The 15,879-nt window shown below is 37.2% G+C and overlaps 2 protein-coding genes across 2 annotated transcripts in view; one reads left to right on the forward strand and one right to left on the reverse strand.

Annotated features, from left to right (window-relative positions):
- The window catches only part of LOC133451429 (sarcoplasmic/endoplasmic reticulum calcium ATPase 2-like), a 29,747-nt gene extending 28,954 nt beyond the window's left edge, over positions 1–793 (forward strand). The window contains exon 21 of the mRNA XM_061730468.1: positions 105–793. Coding sequence (XP_061586452.1) covers positions 105–118 — 14 coding nt within the window. The 3' untranslated portion in view covers positions 119–793. The remainder of the gene's footprint in view (positions 1–104) is intronic.
- On the reverse strand, positions 530–12,726 carry anapc7 (anaphase promoting complex subunit 7). The gene is made up of 11 exons (XM_061730469.1): positions 12,524–12,726; positions 10,422–10,608; positions 9,511–9,630; positions 7,138–7,249; positions 5,153–5,306; positions 4,903–5,045; positions 4,458–4,575; positions 3,772–3,968; positions 3,454–3,678; positions 2,418–2,568; positions 530–2,337 (listed from the first exon to the last, which is right to left on the reverse strand). Exons 1-11 carry the CDS (start codon positions 12,622–12,624, stop codon positions 2,148–2,150), a joined length of 1,698 nt encoding a protein of 565 aa, XP_061586453.1. The 5' UTR covers positions 12,625–12,726; the 3' UTR covers positions 530–2,147.
- Between the last annotated feature and the right edge of the window lie 3,153 nt (positions 12,727–15,879).

Raw genomic sequence — 15,879 nt, forward strand, 5'->3', positions numbered from 1 at the left:
TGCTTGACCATAGCATGGCCTTTTATTGCTTCATTTTTAATTATTTTAAATTAATGTAGCTCTATGTTCTCATTGATTTGTTTCTCTTTTTTTCTTCCTTACAGCAAAGGCCAAGTAAGCCCACCTCTCCTCAAAATTTCTTGCAGAAACTCTGGGTTTTCTTTTGTGGTGTGCATGTGTGTTTTGGGCAGCACATCTTACAAGAGTTGCATGCTATGATGTGATATGATGACAGGGGCTCGTTATGTTCATACTTCATAGTAGAAAGGCCACAAATCAGTGTCTGATGGAAACCAGCCAGTACTTTATCAGTCCTTCCTTCCTCCTGCATGAAGAGCCTTAGATTAAACTATTCTCATGGCATCTTTGTAGACTAAGATGATAGTGATGTATGTACATTACTTCATGCTGCATGTCCGACCAGTCAGGCATCTGCTTTACCAGACTTCTCCAATTAACTACTGTAGTGGTAAATGTGTAGAATAGGCATTCATAAGGTAGGACAAATGTTAATAAGCTCAAAAACAGCTCATTTTTCCTAAGGAAATACTTTAATGGAATATTTAAAAAAGAAAAAAAAAAACATTTGCACTGAAATGTGCTATATATTTGGAGAAGAGTTGACATATCTGGGAAGGCGGACGTGCAGTGAGGTTTATTTTACAATAAGATCGACAGGAGATCCCTCCACAGGCTTTTTTTTCTTTTGCCAAACTGCTGTACTGTATTTTCAGATGATTGTAAAATGTAACACATGAACTGTTTCAGGTAAATAAAACTGTCATACATAGTTTCCTCAGCTTCTTTAGATGTCATTGATGTTTATTTTTACTGTTTTGGATGTCTGCCATCTAATGTAAAAAGAATACACACTCAAAACATTTGATACCGTCTAGCAGCAAAACATCCAGTTGCAGAATGGCACATCTAAAGATGTTATTACCAGATAAAATCATATCATTGCTGCTTTGTCTTGTGATATTGTAACCATTCTAACTTCCCAGAAGTGCAAGCTGGAGACAAAAAAAATCAAGTTTCTGCTTCACTAAATAAAACACTATCTACATCCAAAAAGCGTCCAAGGACAGACAGGACCAGAGATGGTGTTGCTGTATGTGACAGTCAAAGGCTTGGGCTGAGATTGTAATCAGAAAAGAGAAAAAGAAAATCCAACCTCCATCTATATTCAAGACAATCTGGACCACAGGCAAGCCCTGTGAGAATCCTTTACAATTTTATTACACACATGTTCAAATATGTAAAAATAAACACAAAAAAAAAAAACTATAAACATTTTTTAGGATTCTTAAGTAGAACTTTACAACTTAATGAGGTTTTTGTACAGTATGAACAACACACAGCAAGTATGTACACAACTCTCATGACCAAGTTTAAGAAACCTTGTGAAGAGTTGGCTGAACTCTTGACAGAGTTGTAACAAATTTGCTTTTTGAACTGTCTCTCACACACTCACACACACACCTTTGAATCCTGTACATGTAATTATAGACTTTTAGATCCGATTCAGATTATTCTTTTACCACAGTTGAGGTCCAAATTTTCAAAACCTTACTTCTTACTTGCCTACATTGCTCGAAATGTAGGAAAATAAAGTGTCATCTGTGTGTCATTTCTCTTTGCAGTGCAGACTTCAGTTTAACATTGATTTTTATATATATATATTGGAAGGGGACAAAACTAAAAATTGTCATCTACATTTTCTCACCAAAATAAAAATAGAATTTAAATGTGTGTGTATGTTTTCCTTTAGGATTAAGTGTCCACTTTCTGGGGTGCTGTGTATACAATTAAACCTGATGTAACCTCACAATGAAGCTGAGAAAAGTTGGTAGAATCAATTTGAAAAGCTTTCATTCAGGTTCCTACGATTATCCGCAACACCCAAGTTGTCTTGTAGCTGCACCAAATTTGAATATTAGTTCATCCAAAGGTGCAAATATCAGCCTTCAATGGCGCATCCCCGCTGCCTCGAGACTACGAAGGTCAGTGGGCGTTATGGGCTGACGTGAGGAGAGAGGGGTGGTGGAGCGTCCAGGGCCCAACTGTCCCTGCTTGGTTAACACAACGGTCGAAGGCTTCTGGTGTCTGAGGGTGGCACTGACTGAACGTTCCTCAGTGATCCTGGGTCACTGCATACCAAACCACTGTTCCTGGTCGGCCCATTGAGCGGCTTCACTGTCGCTGCCCTCCAGATCCCCGTCCTCTCCGCTGCCCTCCATGTCATCGCCATCCAGCTCCACCGTGGCGTCTGTGGGGCTCTCCTCCTTCTCCATCTTCTGCATGCCTTCCAAAGACTTCTGATCATTAGGGTCCAGGCTTACAAAAAAAGAAAAGCATAGAGTGAGTTTTTAAGAAAGCATGTTCAAGAACCTATATGAAGACTACTCTCTGCGTACCTTAATGCTATGCTGTACTGGTCCATTGCTTCTTGGTAATCATTTACAGCTACCAAGAAGTCTCCCAGCATTCTGTGCAGGACACAGTCACTTTGATTGGCGAGGGCGTTCCGCAGGAGAGCAATCCCCTCTTCGTATTTCTGTTCCCGACCTTCATTTAAAAAAAAAAAAATCCCATTTGTACACACTCCTTCTCCGTGCAGTATTCAAAGTTGGTGTATATATAGTATACAGGACTGTCTCAGAAAATTAGAATATTGTGATAAAGTTCTTTATTTTCTGTAATGCAATTAAAAAAACAAAAATGTCATATTTATTTATTTCGATCATGTGCTCAATATGGTACACTCATTCATAGCATATCGTGTAATCATTTGGATCAAAAAAAGAATAGGCTGAAGCTCTGAGCCCTTTAACCTTCACATTATTATTATTTACACTTTCTAAAACAAATGCTTTCAAGCATTTCCACCCAAAAAAGAAGCAAACACAAAACACACACAAAAAAAAAAATATATATATATATATATATATATATATATATATATATATATATATATATATATATATACGTAACAAAGAACCAGTAAGAAAAGAAAAAAAGAAAAATAAATAATAAATAGTCCCGATTAAAACAAGGACAAAAAGATCAGTAAATATTACCTGCATAATTCCATAATTCTCTCTCTTGCATCTTATCCTTCAATCTTGTTGGTATTTACCAATCATGGTCCGTTTTAAACTGTATGATGTTTTTACTTTGTTTAAGATTATCTGGCATACATTCTGGACTCATTACAAATCAACTGAAATATTGCAAGCCTTTTATTATTTTAATATTGCTGATTATGGTTTACAGTTTAAGATTAAGATTCCCAGAATATTCCATTTTTTTTTAGATAGGATATTTAAGTTTTCTTAAGCTGTAAGAATGAATCCAGAATGTATGACATTTTTGCATTACAGAGAATAGAGGAAACTAATTTTCTGAGACAGTCCTGTATAGTATATATAGTATATAGTTGGTTGTACATACTGAGCAGTTCAGCCTTTTTGACCACAGCTTTGGTGTAGTCAGGTCGCTGGGCCAGGGCTTTGTCCAGAAGGGTTTTGGCTTTCTCTTGAGTCACAGGGTCTTCCAGACACACCGTGGCGAGGATGGTGAGAGTCTGTGCATTGGACCCCAGAGTCTTATAGATGTTGTTTGCCATCCCCATAGCTTCTCTAATCCCATTGGATGCCAGGTAACAGTCAATCAGACCTGAAGTTATTGACACTGACGTTACTACAAGCACACCAAGGAACTCACAGATATAAAAACAACCAAACCTGCTTTAAGAGAAATAAAACATGCCTTCGTAACAGTCGAGCCGACAAGGGGCCAATCGCATGGCCTCTCTGAAATGGATGATGGCTTCCTGAACCCGACCCATGTTCCTCAGGGCTGCCCCCTTCAGCAGCAGCGCCTGGACACTGTTGCTGTTCAGCTGGATGGCCTTGGCCCCGAGGTAGAGGGCCCTGGAGTATCGCTTGCTGTAAAAGCTGTGACAACTGGGGAACAGAAAAAAAACAACAAAGCAGATTTAATGAATTAGAATAGAATAGAATAAACTTTATTGATCCCCCAGAGGAGAAATTCAATTGTGCAGCAGCAAACACACACACACGCTCAACAATTTTTACAAAATACACACAAAAGAATGAAAAGGTATAAAAAAAAAGTATATCCTAAAAAAAGAAAAAGAAATAACCAATAAATAGCTAAATAATTAAAAAAAGAGCAATATAAAAAAATGAGCAATGTATAAAAGAAATACTAAACCGAAAAAACGGATAATATATACACATGTGCAAAATACCAGTGAGGTATTTAGAGGGAGAAGGTTATTGCACTTTCAGAGAAACAGGTTTGCACTCGAGTGACTAGAGTAGAATTATACAACATTATAAAACAATACATCCACAGTACTGATAATTATTCTTTTTTTCAGCCTTCTCACTGATTTGAGCAGTCTGCAAAGGAAGTCCATGCAGACTCACCCAGAGATCACCCAAGGTTCAGCATGCTGGTCAGATATATTAAATAATCGCCCTCCAAGGACTTCCACATCCTCCAAGTGTCCTTCACGGGCCATCAGGTAGCCATAAACATCCATTCCTGAAAGTGCAAAAAGGTATTAATCTTGTTTGCATTTTCTTCCTTTTTGGGGGATGGGGGTGTGAATAAATAATAATAATAATAATAATAATAATAATAATAATAATAATAATGTGAAGATAATGAGCTCACAACATTACAAATAGTGAAGATATGGAGACCAAAGTGTCATGAAGTACAGAACATGTATTTGAACAAATATGTCAAAGTGTTTAACTCAGTTATTTTTACTACTTCTATGTGTGGTAATACCACTCCAGCTGCTTGATTTCATTGTACAACATGTACAATAACAATAAAGTTGTGAATCATCAGAGGCTGACTCACCTTTGATGAGATATGGGTCCAACATCTGGGCTTGTTCAAATTTCAGAATAGCATTTTTAGTGTCACCTGCCCTGAAATAGACATCTGCCAGGCTCACCAAAAGGTCCACGTTGTCTCGAAGAAGAGATTTCTTCTCCAGTGAGCTGAAAGAGAATTGTCTGTTTTATTTTGGTAGATGTAGGTGGGGGGTGTATTCAAATCAGCAGTCTTTCATATTATGAATCAGTTTTTGAATAAAAACCAGTGGTACCAAATAGTGTTGATGGCTCTTTGATTGTCCCCTGCATGTATGAAGGCATAAGCTTTGATCCAAACAGAGAGCCAGTCTAAGTTGGGAATGGTCTGGATCACATCCATAGTCATGGATGCCACTTCTGCTCCTTTAACAGACAGAGAGAGAAGGCCTGGAAGAAAAGAAATCAGATACACTTTTAAAAGCCATCTTGAATAAAACAAGAGAGTTGAACAGAATAGAGGTTGTGGTGGTCTGAACAATTTAAAGTCAGTTGTACACAGTTTGGATTTTGTTAAACACATTTATCACATATTAACAAAAAAAAAGATGAGTAATTGTATTGGTTTCATTAAGAAGCAGTACATTAGAAAACCTTGTAACAGGTGCTTTGTAACGCACAAACACACAATCCAGCACATATTATGTGTTTCCCTGCTGGATTGTGGGAACATTAATGTCTCCACAATGGTGGTATGAATGTATACATACATAGATCAAGAAGCCAGCTGAGACAGCATTGTTTTTATGGTCCTCGCACTCATAGAAGCCGCATCGAGTGTTCTTGCTGCGATACGCCGTCGCCAACGTCGCCGCCATATTGGATGTGGCAAAACTGCGCTCTAAACCAATACAAGTAAATTGACTTATTTTCATAAAGCGCCTTTCTACAAAGAAATGTACGTTTTACGTCTCATTTATTCATTCACATATGCACTAATATACTTGGAAAACAGTTAGGCACCAAATATATTTAATTTTCTCAGATGGAAAAAATAAGAACTTTATTGATCCCACATAGGAGTAATTCATGTTATATCAGCTATAGAGAACAAGGTAGTGCCGAAAAACAATGTATATATATATCCCCCTCACAAAAATAAGAAAAATAGAGAAACATATTTTCTCATCAACAAAGCATATTTTACATAAACATATTTTAAATTTTTCAAGTAACAAAATAACATATTTGAACCATTTTTCAGATTTTTTCAGTTATTTTATTGTCTGAAAAATGGTTCAAATATGTTATTTTGTTATTTGAAATTTGTTTTGTTGATGAGAAAATATGTTTCTCTATTTTTCTTATTTTTGTGAGGGGGGGGATATATATTGTTTTTCGGCACTACCTTGTTCTCTATAGCTGATATAACATGAATTACTCCTATGTGGGATCAATAAAGTTCTTATTTTTGCCATCTGAGAAAATTAAATATATTATATTTGGTGCTGTTTTCCAAGTATATTAGTGCGTGTGTGAATGAATAAATGAGACGTAAAACTTACATTTCTTTGGGGAAAGGGGCTTTATGAAAATAGGTCAATTTACTTGTATTAGTTTACAGCGCAGTCTTGCCACATCCAATATGGCGGCGACGTTGACGTATCGCAGCAGCGCTCGATGGGGCGTCTACGTATATATGTCTATGCTCGCACCCACATACTGTCGCCGGTTAGTGGTTAAAAAACATCCAGAAAAAAGGAAAATACAAGTAATATCATTGCAGAGAAACCCAAAACCCACAAAGTTTAGATGTGTCATAAGACAATAAAATAACAGACTTATGGAGACCTTGATGACAAGCTTATGGTGACCCATCTGTTTGAATCAGGTGTGGAGCAGGGTAACGTGTAAATCGGGAACAGAACTGGGTTCTGAGGACTTTAGTGAAGGAACACTGAAGTACACCATCACCACCACTAGGCAAGACTGCTCCAGGAAGAATATTTCAATTTCCAGTAAACAATGGTCATACTGGACAAAAGGATAACCCCATTGGCTCCAACAATGCTGCTTCAGAACCAAGAGTGCTGCAACATTAGTTTGTGCAGGCTAAACAAAGTCCAGTCAGGCAGCACTATGCTAGAGAGAGCTGGCTTAAGCACAACAATCAGCTGAAAACAGTCATGTCTTGTTTGAATAAACTATTAATTGCATAATGACCCATTGTGTGAATGCTTGGAGGTTAAATGTTGATTTCAGTGTCTTTAGAAATACTTACCAATTATTGCGTCCAAGGCCAGGGGGCACTGTCTGAGCACTTCTTTGTAGCTCGTCACAGCAGAACGCTCCTGACCAGCTTTCCTGTACAGGTTAGCCAGCATCATGTTGATCTAAGGCAAGAAATTATTTTATCAATATTTTTTTTACCTCCATTTCCACCTAGAAACCCATCTGATGTCTGAACTAATGATTGACCAGTATTGTTGTTTTCCAACAGCCAGTCCAGATTAAAAAATAAATAAATCATCATAATAATAATAATAGCAACCAACACCTGATTAATGATGCATATCATTATTATCAATAAGAATAAGAAGACTCTCCTTCTCGGTCCAGCTCCTCTCCTATTGGTCAAAATTAAGACTATTGTGCAACCGGGAGTGACATACTTGGATAAACATACCCCTCACATTCGTTGGAGTGTGTGTATAATGCTGCTCTCACTACCTTTTTGTTGACCCAACCAGCCCTCACTGAAGACTGAATATTGTCTAATGGGTGAATTTCTAAAATGATCTATTAATGTTATGTGGTGTAGGGGTAGTCAAAGAGACATTATAAAACAAACAAGCAGCTAGTGTATATAACTATACATTTTGACATTATTTAGTATTATATTTAGTCTCAAGTCTGCAAAATAGTCTTAATTTTGGCCCGATCCTGCTCTTTCCCATTCATTGACCAATAGCAGAGGAACTGCACCAAGAAGGGCCTTCCTCATCATTTGCATAATGAGGCAGAAATGCATATGGTACAGTAAAAAGAGGAGGCGAGGGAATGTAAAAACAAGAAATGTATATATAAGGAAAAGGAAAAACAAAATATACACATGTCTTCGTAAAAATGCACATACAGTGTATAAGGAAAAACTAAATATATATATATATATACATATATATTCCTGCTTTTATTTTTAATTATGTCAGTTTTGGTCGTCCATAATTTCAAATTCCCCTGAAAAATTGACCGACTTTATGCTATAACAAAAAGAAAAATGATATGTCTGCTTGTGGAAAGGGGTTGATAATCAGATGCATTTTTTACTTGCATTTCAGTTTGCTCAGTTTTCTGCTAATCTCTGTGAACTGTCAGACTGCTGATGGAGAAAAAGAGCTGCTTGTCCAGACTGCTGCTAACCTTTCAAATTTCTTCACATATGGCAGGGTAAAGCAAGCTTCATACAAAAAAGTTTTGTACCTATTTATTTTAGTCAACCATGGCATTATTTTATGCATTTATAGCAGTCACACAAGGGAGCAATGAAAAATATTGCTTTTCTACATGTTACACAAGTGTTGAGTCCCAACAACTTTGCATTAATTGACGTCATCACACTGAAAGCCAAATATGGGTGGTATTGCAAGTCGTAATTGGCTTGGCTGGTCTTGTTGCTTTATGTGACATATAGAAAAGTCTGCACTCTTACACTAGTAGGAAATAAGTTATTAAATCTGATTCATCACCTTAAGAGTCAGAGCAAAGGTGAGGCAAGCAGGTTTTAGCAGGAAAAAAAATACAAAGATCATTGATCATTTACAATTAAATCGAAAAGAAAAAAGCTTTTTGGCAAACAAAAAACACAATGCACATGTTTAAGCATGCAAACCAATACTTGCTCCACAACTTTAAAATCCACATGAGAGCAGAAGCTGTGTGTGCCTGTACACGCCAATGTGCAGCACGCATGCCAGAGCTGCTCCACACACCAAAGAAACTCTCCACCTCCAATCAAATGATCAAATTAAGCGGTGTATAGTGTACGGCATATTCTCGGTATTTCATAGCTAACAAATTAAATATATGACTGTGTAAGACAAGAATTAAAGTCAATCGTTCTTCTCCCTCTTTAAAAAGTTGGTGGAAACACACTGGGGTCCACCAGTAATACAAAAGGGGCAGTGTCATATGTTCACCAGCACAGGACGGCCTGCAGATTCACCCGCCTCTTCATCTACTAGATGTTCTTAGTCAGTAGCCGATGGCAACTTCCTTTCTTTTGTGGTGGAGAGGGATAATCGCCTTCACTGATAGTGAAGGCGATTATAAATCAGCCAATAAATCAACTTCTTGTCTGAACAAAACAACAAAACTGTTTATTCAATACAGATAATTAACATTAAACTGAACAGGCTTGGTATTTGATATCTCTAGACAGAGAACTTTAATGTTAAAAACCATTAAAATAATGACCACTTTAATGTTATGATTAAAACTTTTGAGTTAATCCTCTCTAACGTATATTGTTTCTTCTTCTATATCAAGTCACATATGCTCCTTTTAGTACACCTTTCTCATGACATGCATACCTGGCTACACCGCAAACTGAAAGACCTGCATTGAAAAGACGGCACGAAGAGTAGTTGCTGTCTACCTTTGGAGTCCTTTGTCTGGATGGAATCCCATCAAGCACAGCAATGGCATCTTTATCCAGTTTCAGAATGGTGTAGCATTCAGCTATCTTGTATTTCACCTCTATTTCTGAGGGCAAACTCTGAAATACAAAATCCGGTGTTACGTTACAATTGTCCAACTCCACTGCGTAACATTGAAAATAAAAAATAAAAAGCTGGGAAATGAAATCCGGAGTTATCAAAGTGAATTTAAAGTTCTGCTTTGGCTCAGCCAAGGACAGTTTTCCACCTTACCACATTTTGAATGCGTGTTGGTTTCGAGAAGACAATGATATTTCTCGATGATGTTCACATAGACCTACTTCTCTGTTTGATGGGGAAGTAAACTATATTTGTGGAGGCCATGGTAACTGTGTAATTAGTTAATTCTAGTAGTGTTCATAATCCCATTTTCTGAAATAATAAGATATTCAGTCTCTGCAACTATATAACAAAATGTATTCACTAATTGGAGACGTTTTTCACAGAATGCGAAATCTGTGCTTCTTTACTTCTGAGAGATGCTGCCTCTGTTTGTATATGCCCTCATGTCACTGACTTGTTGCAAGTTAATTTAATAATTTTCAAGGTGTTAGGCCAACCGTTTCTTTTTAGAACATCTTACTTTGAGCCTTTTGTTATTCCATCTCCCAACTTTTTTTGACGCGTGTTACTACCATATAATTCAAAATTAGGCAATAGTTTTATCAAATGGTAGTATGCCCCTATGACTATTGTGAAACCACTGTAGTCATTTATATGTTGAGTAGTGTGCCAATTTTTTTTTGGGGGGGGGTTGCACACATCACTAATTCAAACATTTAGCATTCTGTAAGAAATATGTCAGTCTGGTCTTAATGTGAATGTGAGGCAGTAATTAAAAGTCACGCACCTGTGCCTGTAAGTTTGATGCCGCTCCGCCGGTGGAAGAACGAACTTTCGACGTTTTGCTGAGCACCTTCTTCTGCTGCAGTGCCATACTATATTTACAGGCAGCATTACGATATTCCTTATCATGAAAAATGGCATCAGCATGGTAAACCAGCAACTGGTACTTCTGGGCTGGTGTGAACAGCTCCCTGGAAGCAAAGACAAACACATACAGTAAATGCTGAGCCCCTGGCTTACATGCCCCCCCCTTCGTTCTTCATTCTCTCTGTCTGTTCTCTTTTCTTGCTCTGCCCAGCTGGTCTTCAGCAGGAGGGTCCCCGTTATGATCCAGGTCCTGCTCAAGGTTTCTTCCCTCCTTAAGGGGAGTTTTTTTCTTGAAAAAGGTGTATTGAGTAAGTTTTTAGGGCTAATGGCTGGATTAGAGTAATCAATCCATCCATTTCGTGTACCTGCTTCGTCCTGTACAGGGTTACGGTGTCTGTCCGAGTGTATCCCAGCTCATCGCTCTCCTTCTCCCCTCTATCTATGCCCCTCCTCTCTCTGTTCTTCATTCTTTCTGTCTGTTTTCTCTTTTCCTGCTCTACCCGGGTGGCCTTTGGCAGGAGAGTCCCCGTTATGATCCAGGTCCTGCTCAAGGTTTCTTCCCTCCTAAAGGGAAGTTTTTCTTGCCACTGTTTGGCTTAAGGTTTTTCTCCCACTAGGAGTTTTTTTACCTGCCATTGTTTATGTAATAATTGCTCGGGGGTTTATGTTCTGGGTCTCTGGAAAGCGCCTAGTGACAACTTCTGTTGTAATAGATGCTAATGCTATATAAATAAAATTGAAATGAACTGAATAAATTTAAGCCACAAAAAATCATACAAGACAGCTCCCACCCTGGCTCTGACCCGTTTGACCTGCTTCAGGAAGATGCTACAGAGTCATCAGGTCCAAAACTAACAGACTTAAAAACATCTTTTTCCCAAAGCCATAACCGCTCTGAATAAAATGTGAATGTCTTCGTTATTGTTTTCAGATTCAGAATCAGAAAACTTTATTCATCCCCGAGGGGCAATTGCAGGACAACTGAGCAGCAAGACGTTGAAAATCTCAAATAGAACAAGAAATAAAGTAGAATAAAAATGAACAAGGCATGTCTCCTTATGTACAAAAAAATATATAAATATACGAATGTCAGAAAAAATCTACAGAAAAAATCTACAGCAAAGTGACTGTAGTGGTATAAGTAAAAATATAAAGTATAAAGTGTCAATGCAAAGTGTCGACAGTGTTTTTTACCGTGCAATACTTCTCCCGGACTATCTGTGCAATATTCCACTACATGTGTAACTATACACTATCATCTGTAAATAGAATCTCAGGTCTTCACTATTCAAATGCACCTTAACCTTTTTTATATTTCTTATATTCTTATTGTTTGCACTATTGTTCTTATTTGTCTTGCACTGGAAAGGTGATGCTGCTTTCAATCGCACTGTACCCAGGTACATTGACAATAAAGTATTCTATTCTATTCTTAAAATTAAAAACAGGATAAAAACGGAAAAGACTTGTCTCTGTTGTGCATTCAATATAAAGACATTAATTTAACTGCTACCAGCCAAAACGTAAATGGCGGGACTGAGCAACAAGGAAAACCTTGATAACAAGTTTAAACGTAATGACAACAGTAGAATAAACCATTTCTTCTATATAAACAAACACACGTGATTTGATCCCCATCTCCTGTTAAGTCTACATTAGACCAAAGCAGTTACTTTAACAGCGCAGGTGTGAACTACAAACAACATCAAGAATGTAAAAGGGAGGGAAATATAAGAAATAACAGCAGATAAATGGTCCTGAACGACAGTAACAGTGGATGAGAGTTTGCACATGGCTATGTCTTGGGAAACAACTGTGACATGAGCAGCTTCTTGTCAATAATACATTAACCACTCTAATCCCAGGCTGATTATTTGGACTAAACCTTTGTGAAGAATTAAATGTCAGTTCTTGCCGATCAAATAGCTTTGTGGTGTCACGACAGCGGAGTGGTGACATTAAAAACACTGGAGTGGAAACGTCGTGAAATAGACGGAGCCCGCTCCCGCGGTCACTTACGGGTTGTTATTACTCATCGTCAGCAACAAACTGCTCATTATCCGGACATTGGAGTGGAGGCCGGCCGCAGCCATATCCCGAACATGGTCTATGACGTTCATTTTCGATGACTGTTGGGGCTTGTTTTGGTTTTCCGTGACAACCTTAAACTTTGGGAGAGAACGCTGCTAGTGCTAGCATGTATTAAATATGGCGCCGCGCTCCCTTCCTTCCGCACACTGATGCCTTCACGGGCCTTCCACCAGTCCGGAATTTTAAACACCGTTTTAGTGCCTGTAGTATCCAGTAAAGTTATTGACTGTAACTTAAATCTATATACGTTTCCAATTATCTTTAGAGTATTTTAAAGCTTCAGTACTTAAAAGAATCAACATTTAACTGTTAAATGTTTTACCTAATTTCCCTCTTCAAACCAAGGGCTGATGGAAGCTTTTTTTTCCCGGATGTCTTGAACGCATATTCTGTCCAACAACACGACCATTTATATCAAAATCATGACATACTCAGATGTATCTTCTTCAAAGTATGGTTCTTTATCTAAAAATTTAGCAAGTATTAAAAAAATAACAGGTTTAGGTGTCAAGGTTATGAATTTTTTTTCCTAAAATGTAGACTTTCAGAAAATTCTGAATCTACTCTAAAAACTTAATAAAAAAAAAAAAACATTTCACGTAAACGAATATTTTGATTATATATGCTCAATTCATTTTCATGGCAGACACAAAATCATACTGCCTCCATCATTTAAAAGACTATAAGTCGTTGTAAATATTGTTTGGAAGGATTCCCCTATTTTCAAATTAATCATCTAGATTCTAGACCCTTAGGAGAAAGATACAGAAGAAACATTTGTACGTGAGACAAAATAAGATGTATAAAACTGTAGTGGCATCCTCCACTGACCAACTGATACAAAGGTCAGGCAGAAGGAGCAGCTACAGAGGGATGCATTATACGGTACATTTTTATTTTACATCAATAATCACAGACAGAGAAGTTTTACATCAGCTGATGCTATATCAAATATTGCACCACAAACAACCATCAAAATACATTTTCCAACTTTCAAAATATTATTATTAATTCTACATTGTGACTGAAGGGTTAAATGACTTGATTCACTGAATGCATGATATTGCACTGTGGGATTTAAATTTCCATCCATGCTGTCTGCAGAGGATTCACCTGTGTTACCTGCTGACGCTGCATGTGATGTCATTATAACAGTTGTTGTTAAGGGACAGCACACCAATGCATACTGAGGATCCATGGGGATTTCAAACACATGTTGAATTTCTTTTGATTTAATTATTTATTTACTTTTTTAAAAATTTACTTTAAAAAAATGTATATACAGTATATAAACGCACGTATAGCCATAACCATACATGTCTCCATGCTTCATGAAGACACGTATATATCAATCATGCTACTCTTTTTTTTCTTTTGCTGTAACAATGTTTGCAAACCATCTGCCTTTAAGGCTTATACATTGTATTTTGTTTTCTCATTTGGTTTGGATACAAGTGACAAAATATAATTATGAATGATCTTATTTATTTATGAATTGAGTTATTAACTTATAAAAAGATTATTGTTTTTTCAAACTTAAAATAACATATAGATGATTAGTATGGGGCAAGGACACCCACCACCTCAGCAGGGTTTATGTTTGCCGGCTTTTAAATCAAAAAAAAATTATCATTATTATCTCTTTTCTTTTTCCCCATAGTTCCGCTTGAACGCCATCACACTTTAGTTTCACTAAAATATCCGTGCTTGAGCAGATTTTTTTTATAAGGCTGTAAAAAAGCAGGTTTCCTTCAAGTGACAGCTTGTTGGGTGAGTTCCCTTATTTCCCATGCCAAGTGTTTTCTTTGGTAGGGAATTGGAGCCCATGTTGCCTCAAATGTCTTTGTCACTTTAAGCATTTAGCCCTATTTGATATCTTACTGAAACATGCCCGCAAGCTTGTATTGGAACTGGGAGCAATTTGTAAGGAAATATGGTGTACACACATAATTTCGGGAGTCATGGGGACAGGGGTAGTGGCATATCCGGATTAACTCAGTGTGGTGCCCCAGGGTGACCAACCTTAAAGTGCCCCCCTCCTCCCACATTTTACAGTTAAAAAAGGGAAATTTACTATGGTTATAAAGACCATAGATTTACATGAACGTATTGCTGAAGTACATGCTCAACACTCAACACTCATACTACAAATAAATGTAAGACATGCAACCAACTAAGAGTAACACCACAGATACATGAGTCTACAAACGCCGCACTAACTGATGCTCCAATCAGAATGCAACTCACATACCAATGTAACACCACATGTTAACTATCATCATTTCCATCATATATGGCCTGTCTGAGGACTACATGCAAAACTATTACAGCATATGACTAAACACTCAAACAGGCCTACTGAATGAGCTGATGTGAAGGTAGGGAACAGCACACTCACTCAAATGCAATTCTTTTTATTTTATTTTTATTAGTAGTATTTTCAAGTATTTTTATTATATCATTGGTTACTGCTGTACCTGTTTGCTCCTCTTCCAGCAAATATATAGAGAAAATAACAAAATATGAAATATATGGTCCAGTTAGTCATTTGATTTGGTGCCCCCTCATTGGCTGGTGGCCCTGGGCGCTCGCCCGGTTCAGTATATGGATAATCCAGCCTAGGGTGGTGGGGAACCTTGAAACAAACAAACAAAGGCTGGCAAAGAGTGGTGTTTGATTTAGTGCCATTAGAGTACCTTATATTACATTCAAAAACAGACCAATTATATAAAGTTTGAGAGCCCTAGTTGAACTATGTAGAGCCTGACGTCTTTTACTGTAACCCAGGGTATTATTTATATGGATCTGAGCTGGTGTTTCTTTTTGTTTTATGTTCTGTTTGTTTGTTTGCCTGTTTTGCTTGTTATTTGTGTGGATCATATTATGTATCCATTCTTTACTTGTAAAAGTGAAAAATGAATAAAAATATTGTTTGATGAACTCTCTATGAGTGATGAACTCTCATCACTCATAGAGTCTCAGAGTAATCAATCACTGTGCAATAATAATAATAATAATAATAATAATAATAATAATAATAATAATAATAATAATAATAACACAATCATATGCTGTAACAATGCACCCTCCAATAACCATGTCTACCTCATATTGCTGCACCTTTCACTTTTTTAAAAATTGTATATATGTTAATAAGAGCTGTCATTTGCCTATTTACTGTACAGTGAGCGAAAATCAAAGTCAAATTCCCTGTTTTGTTTGACCTGACTTGGCCAAATAAACATGATTCCGTTTCAGCTTAATAAAAAAAACTGAAAATTGTT

This window comes from Cololabis saira, chromosome 9 (genome assembly GCF_033807715.1).
Source record: "Cololabis saira isolate AMF1-May2022 chromosome 9, fColSai1.1, whole genome shotgun sequence".
In the NCBI taxonomy this organism is placed as follows: domain Eukaryota; kingdom Metazoa; phylum Chordata; class Actinopteri; order Beloniformes; family Belonidae; genus Cololabis; species Cololabis saira.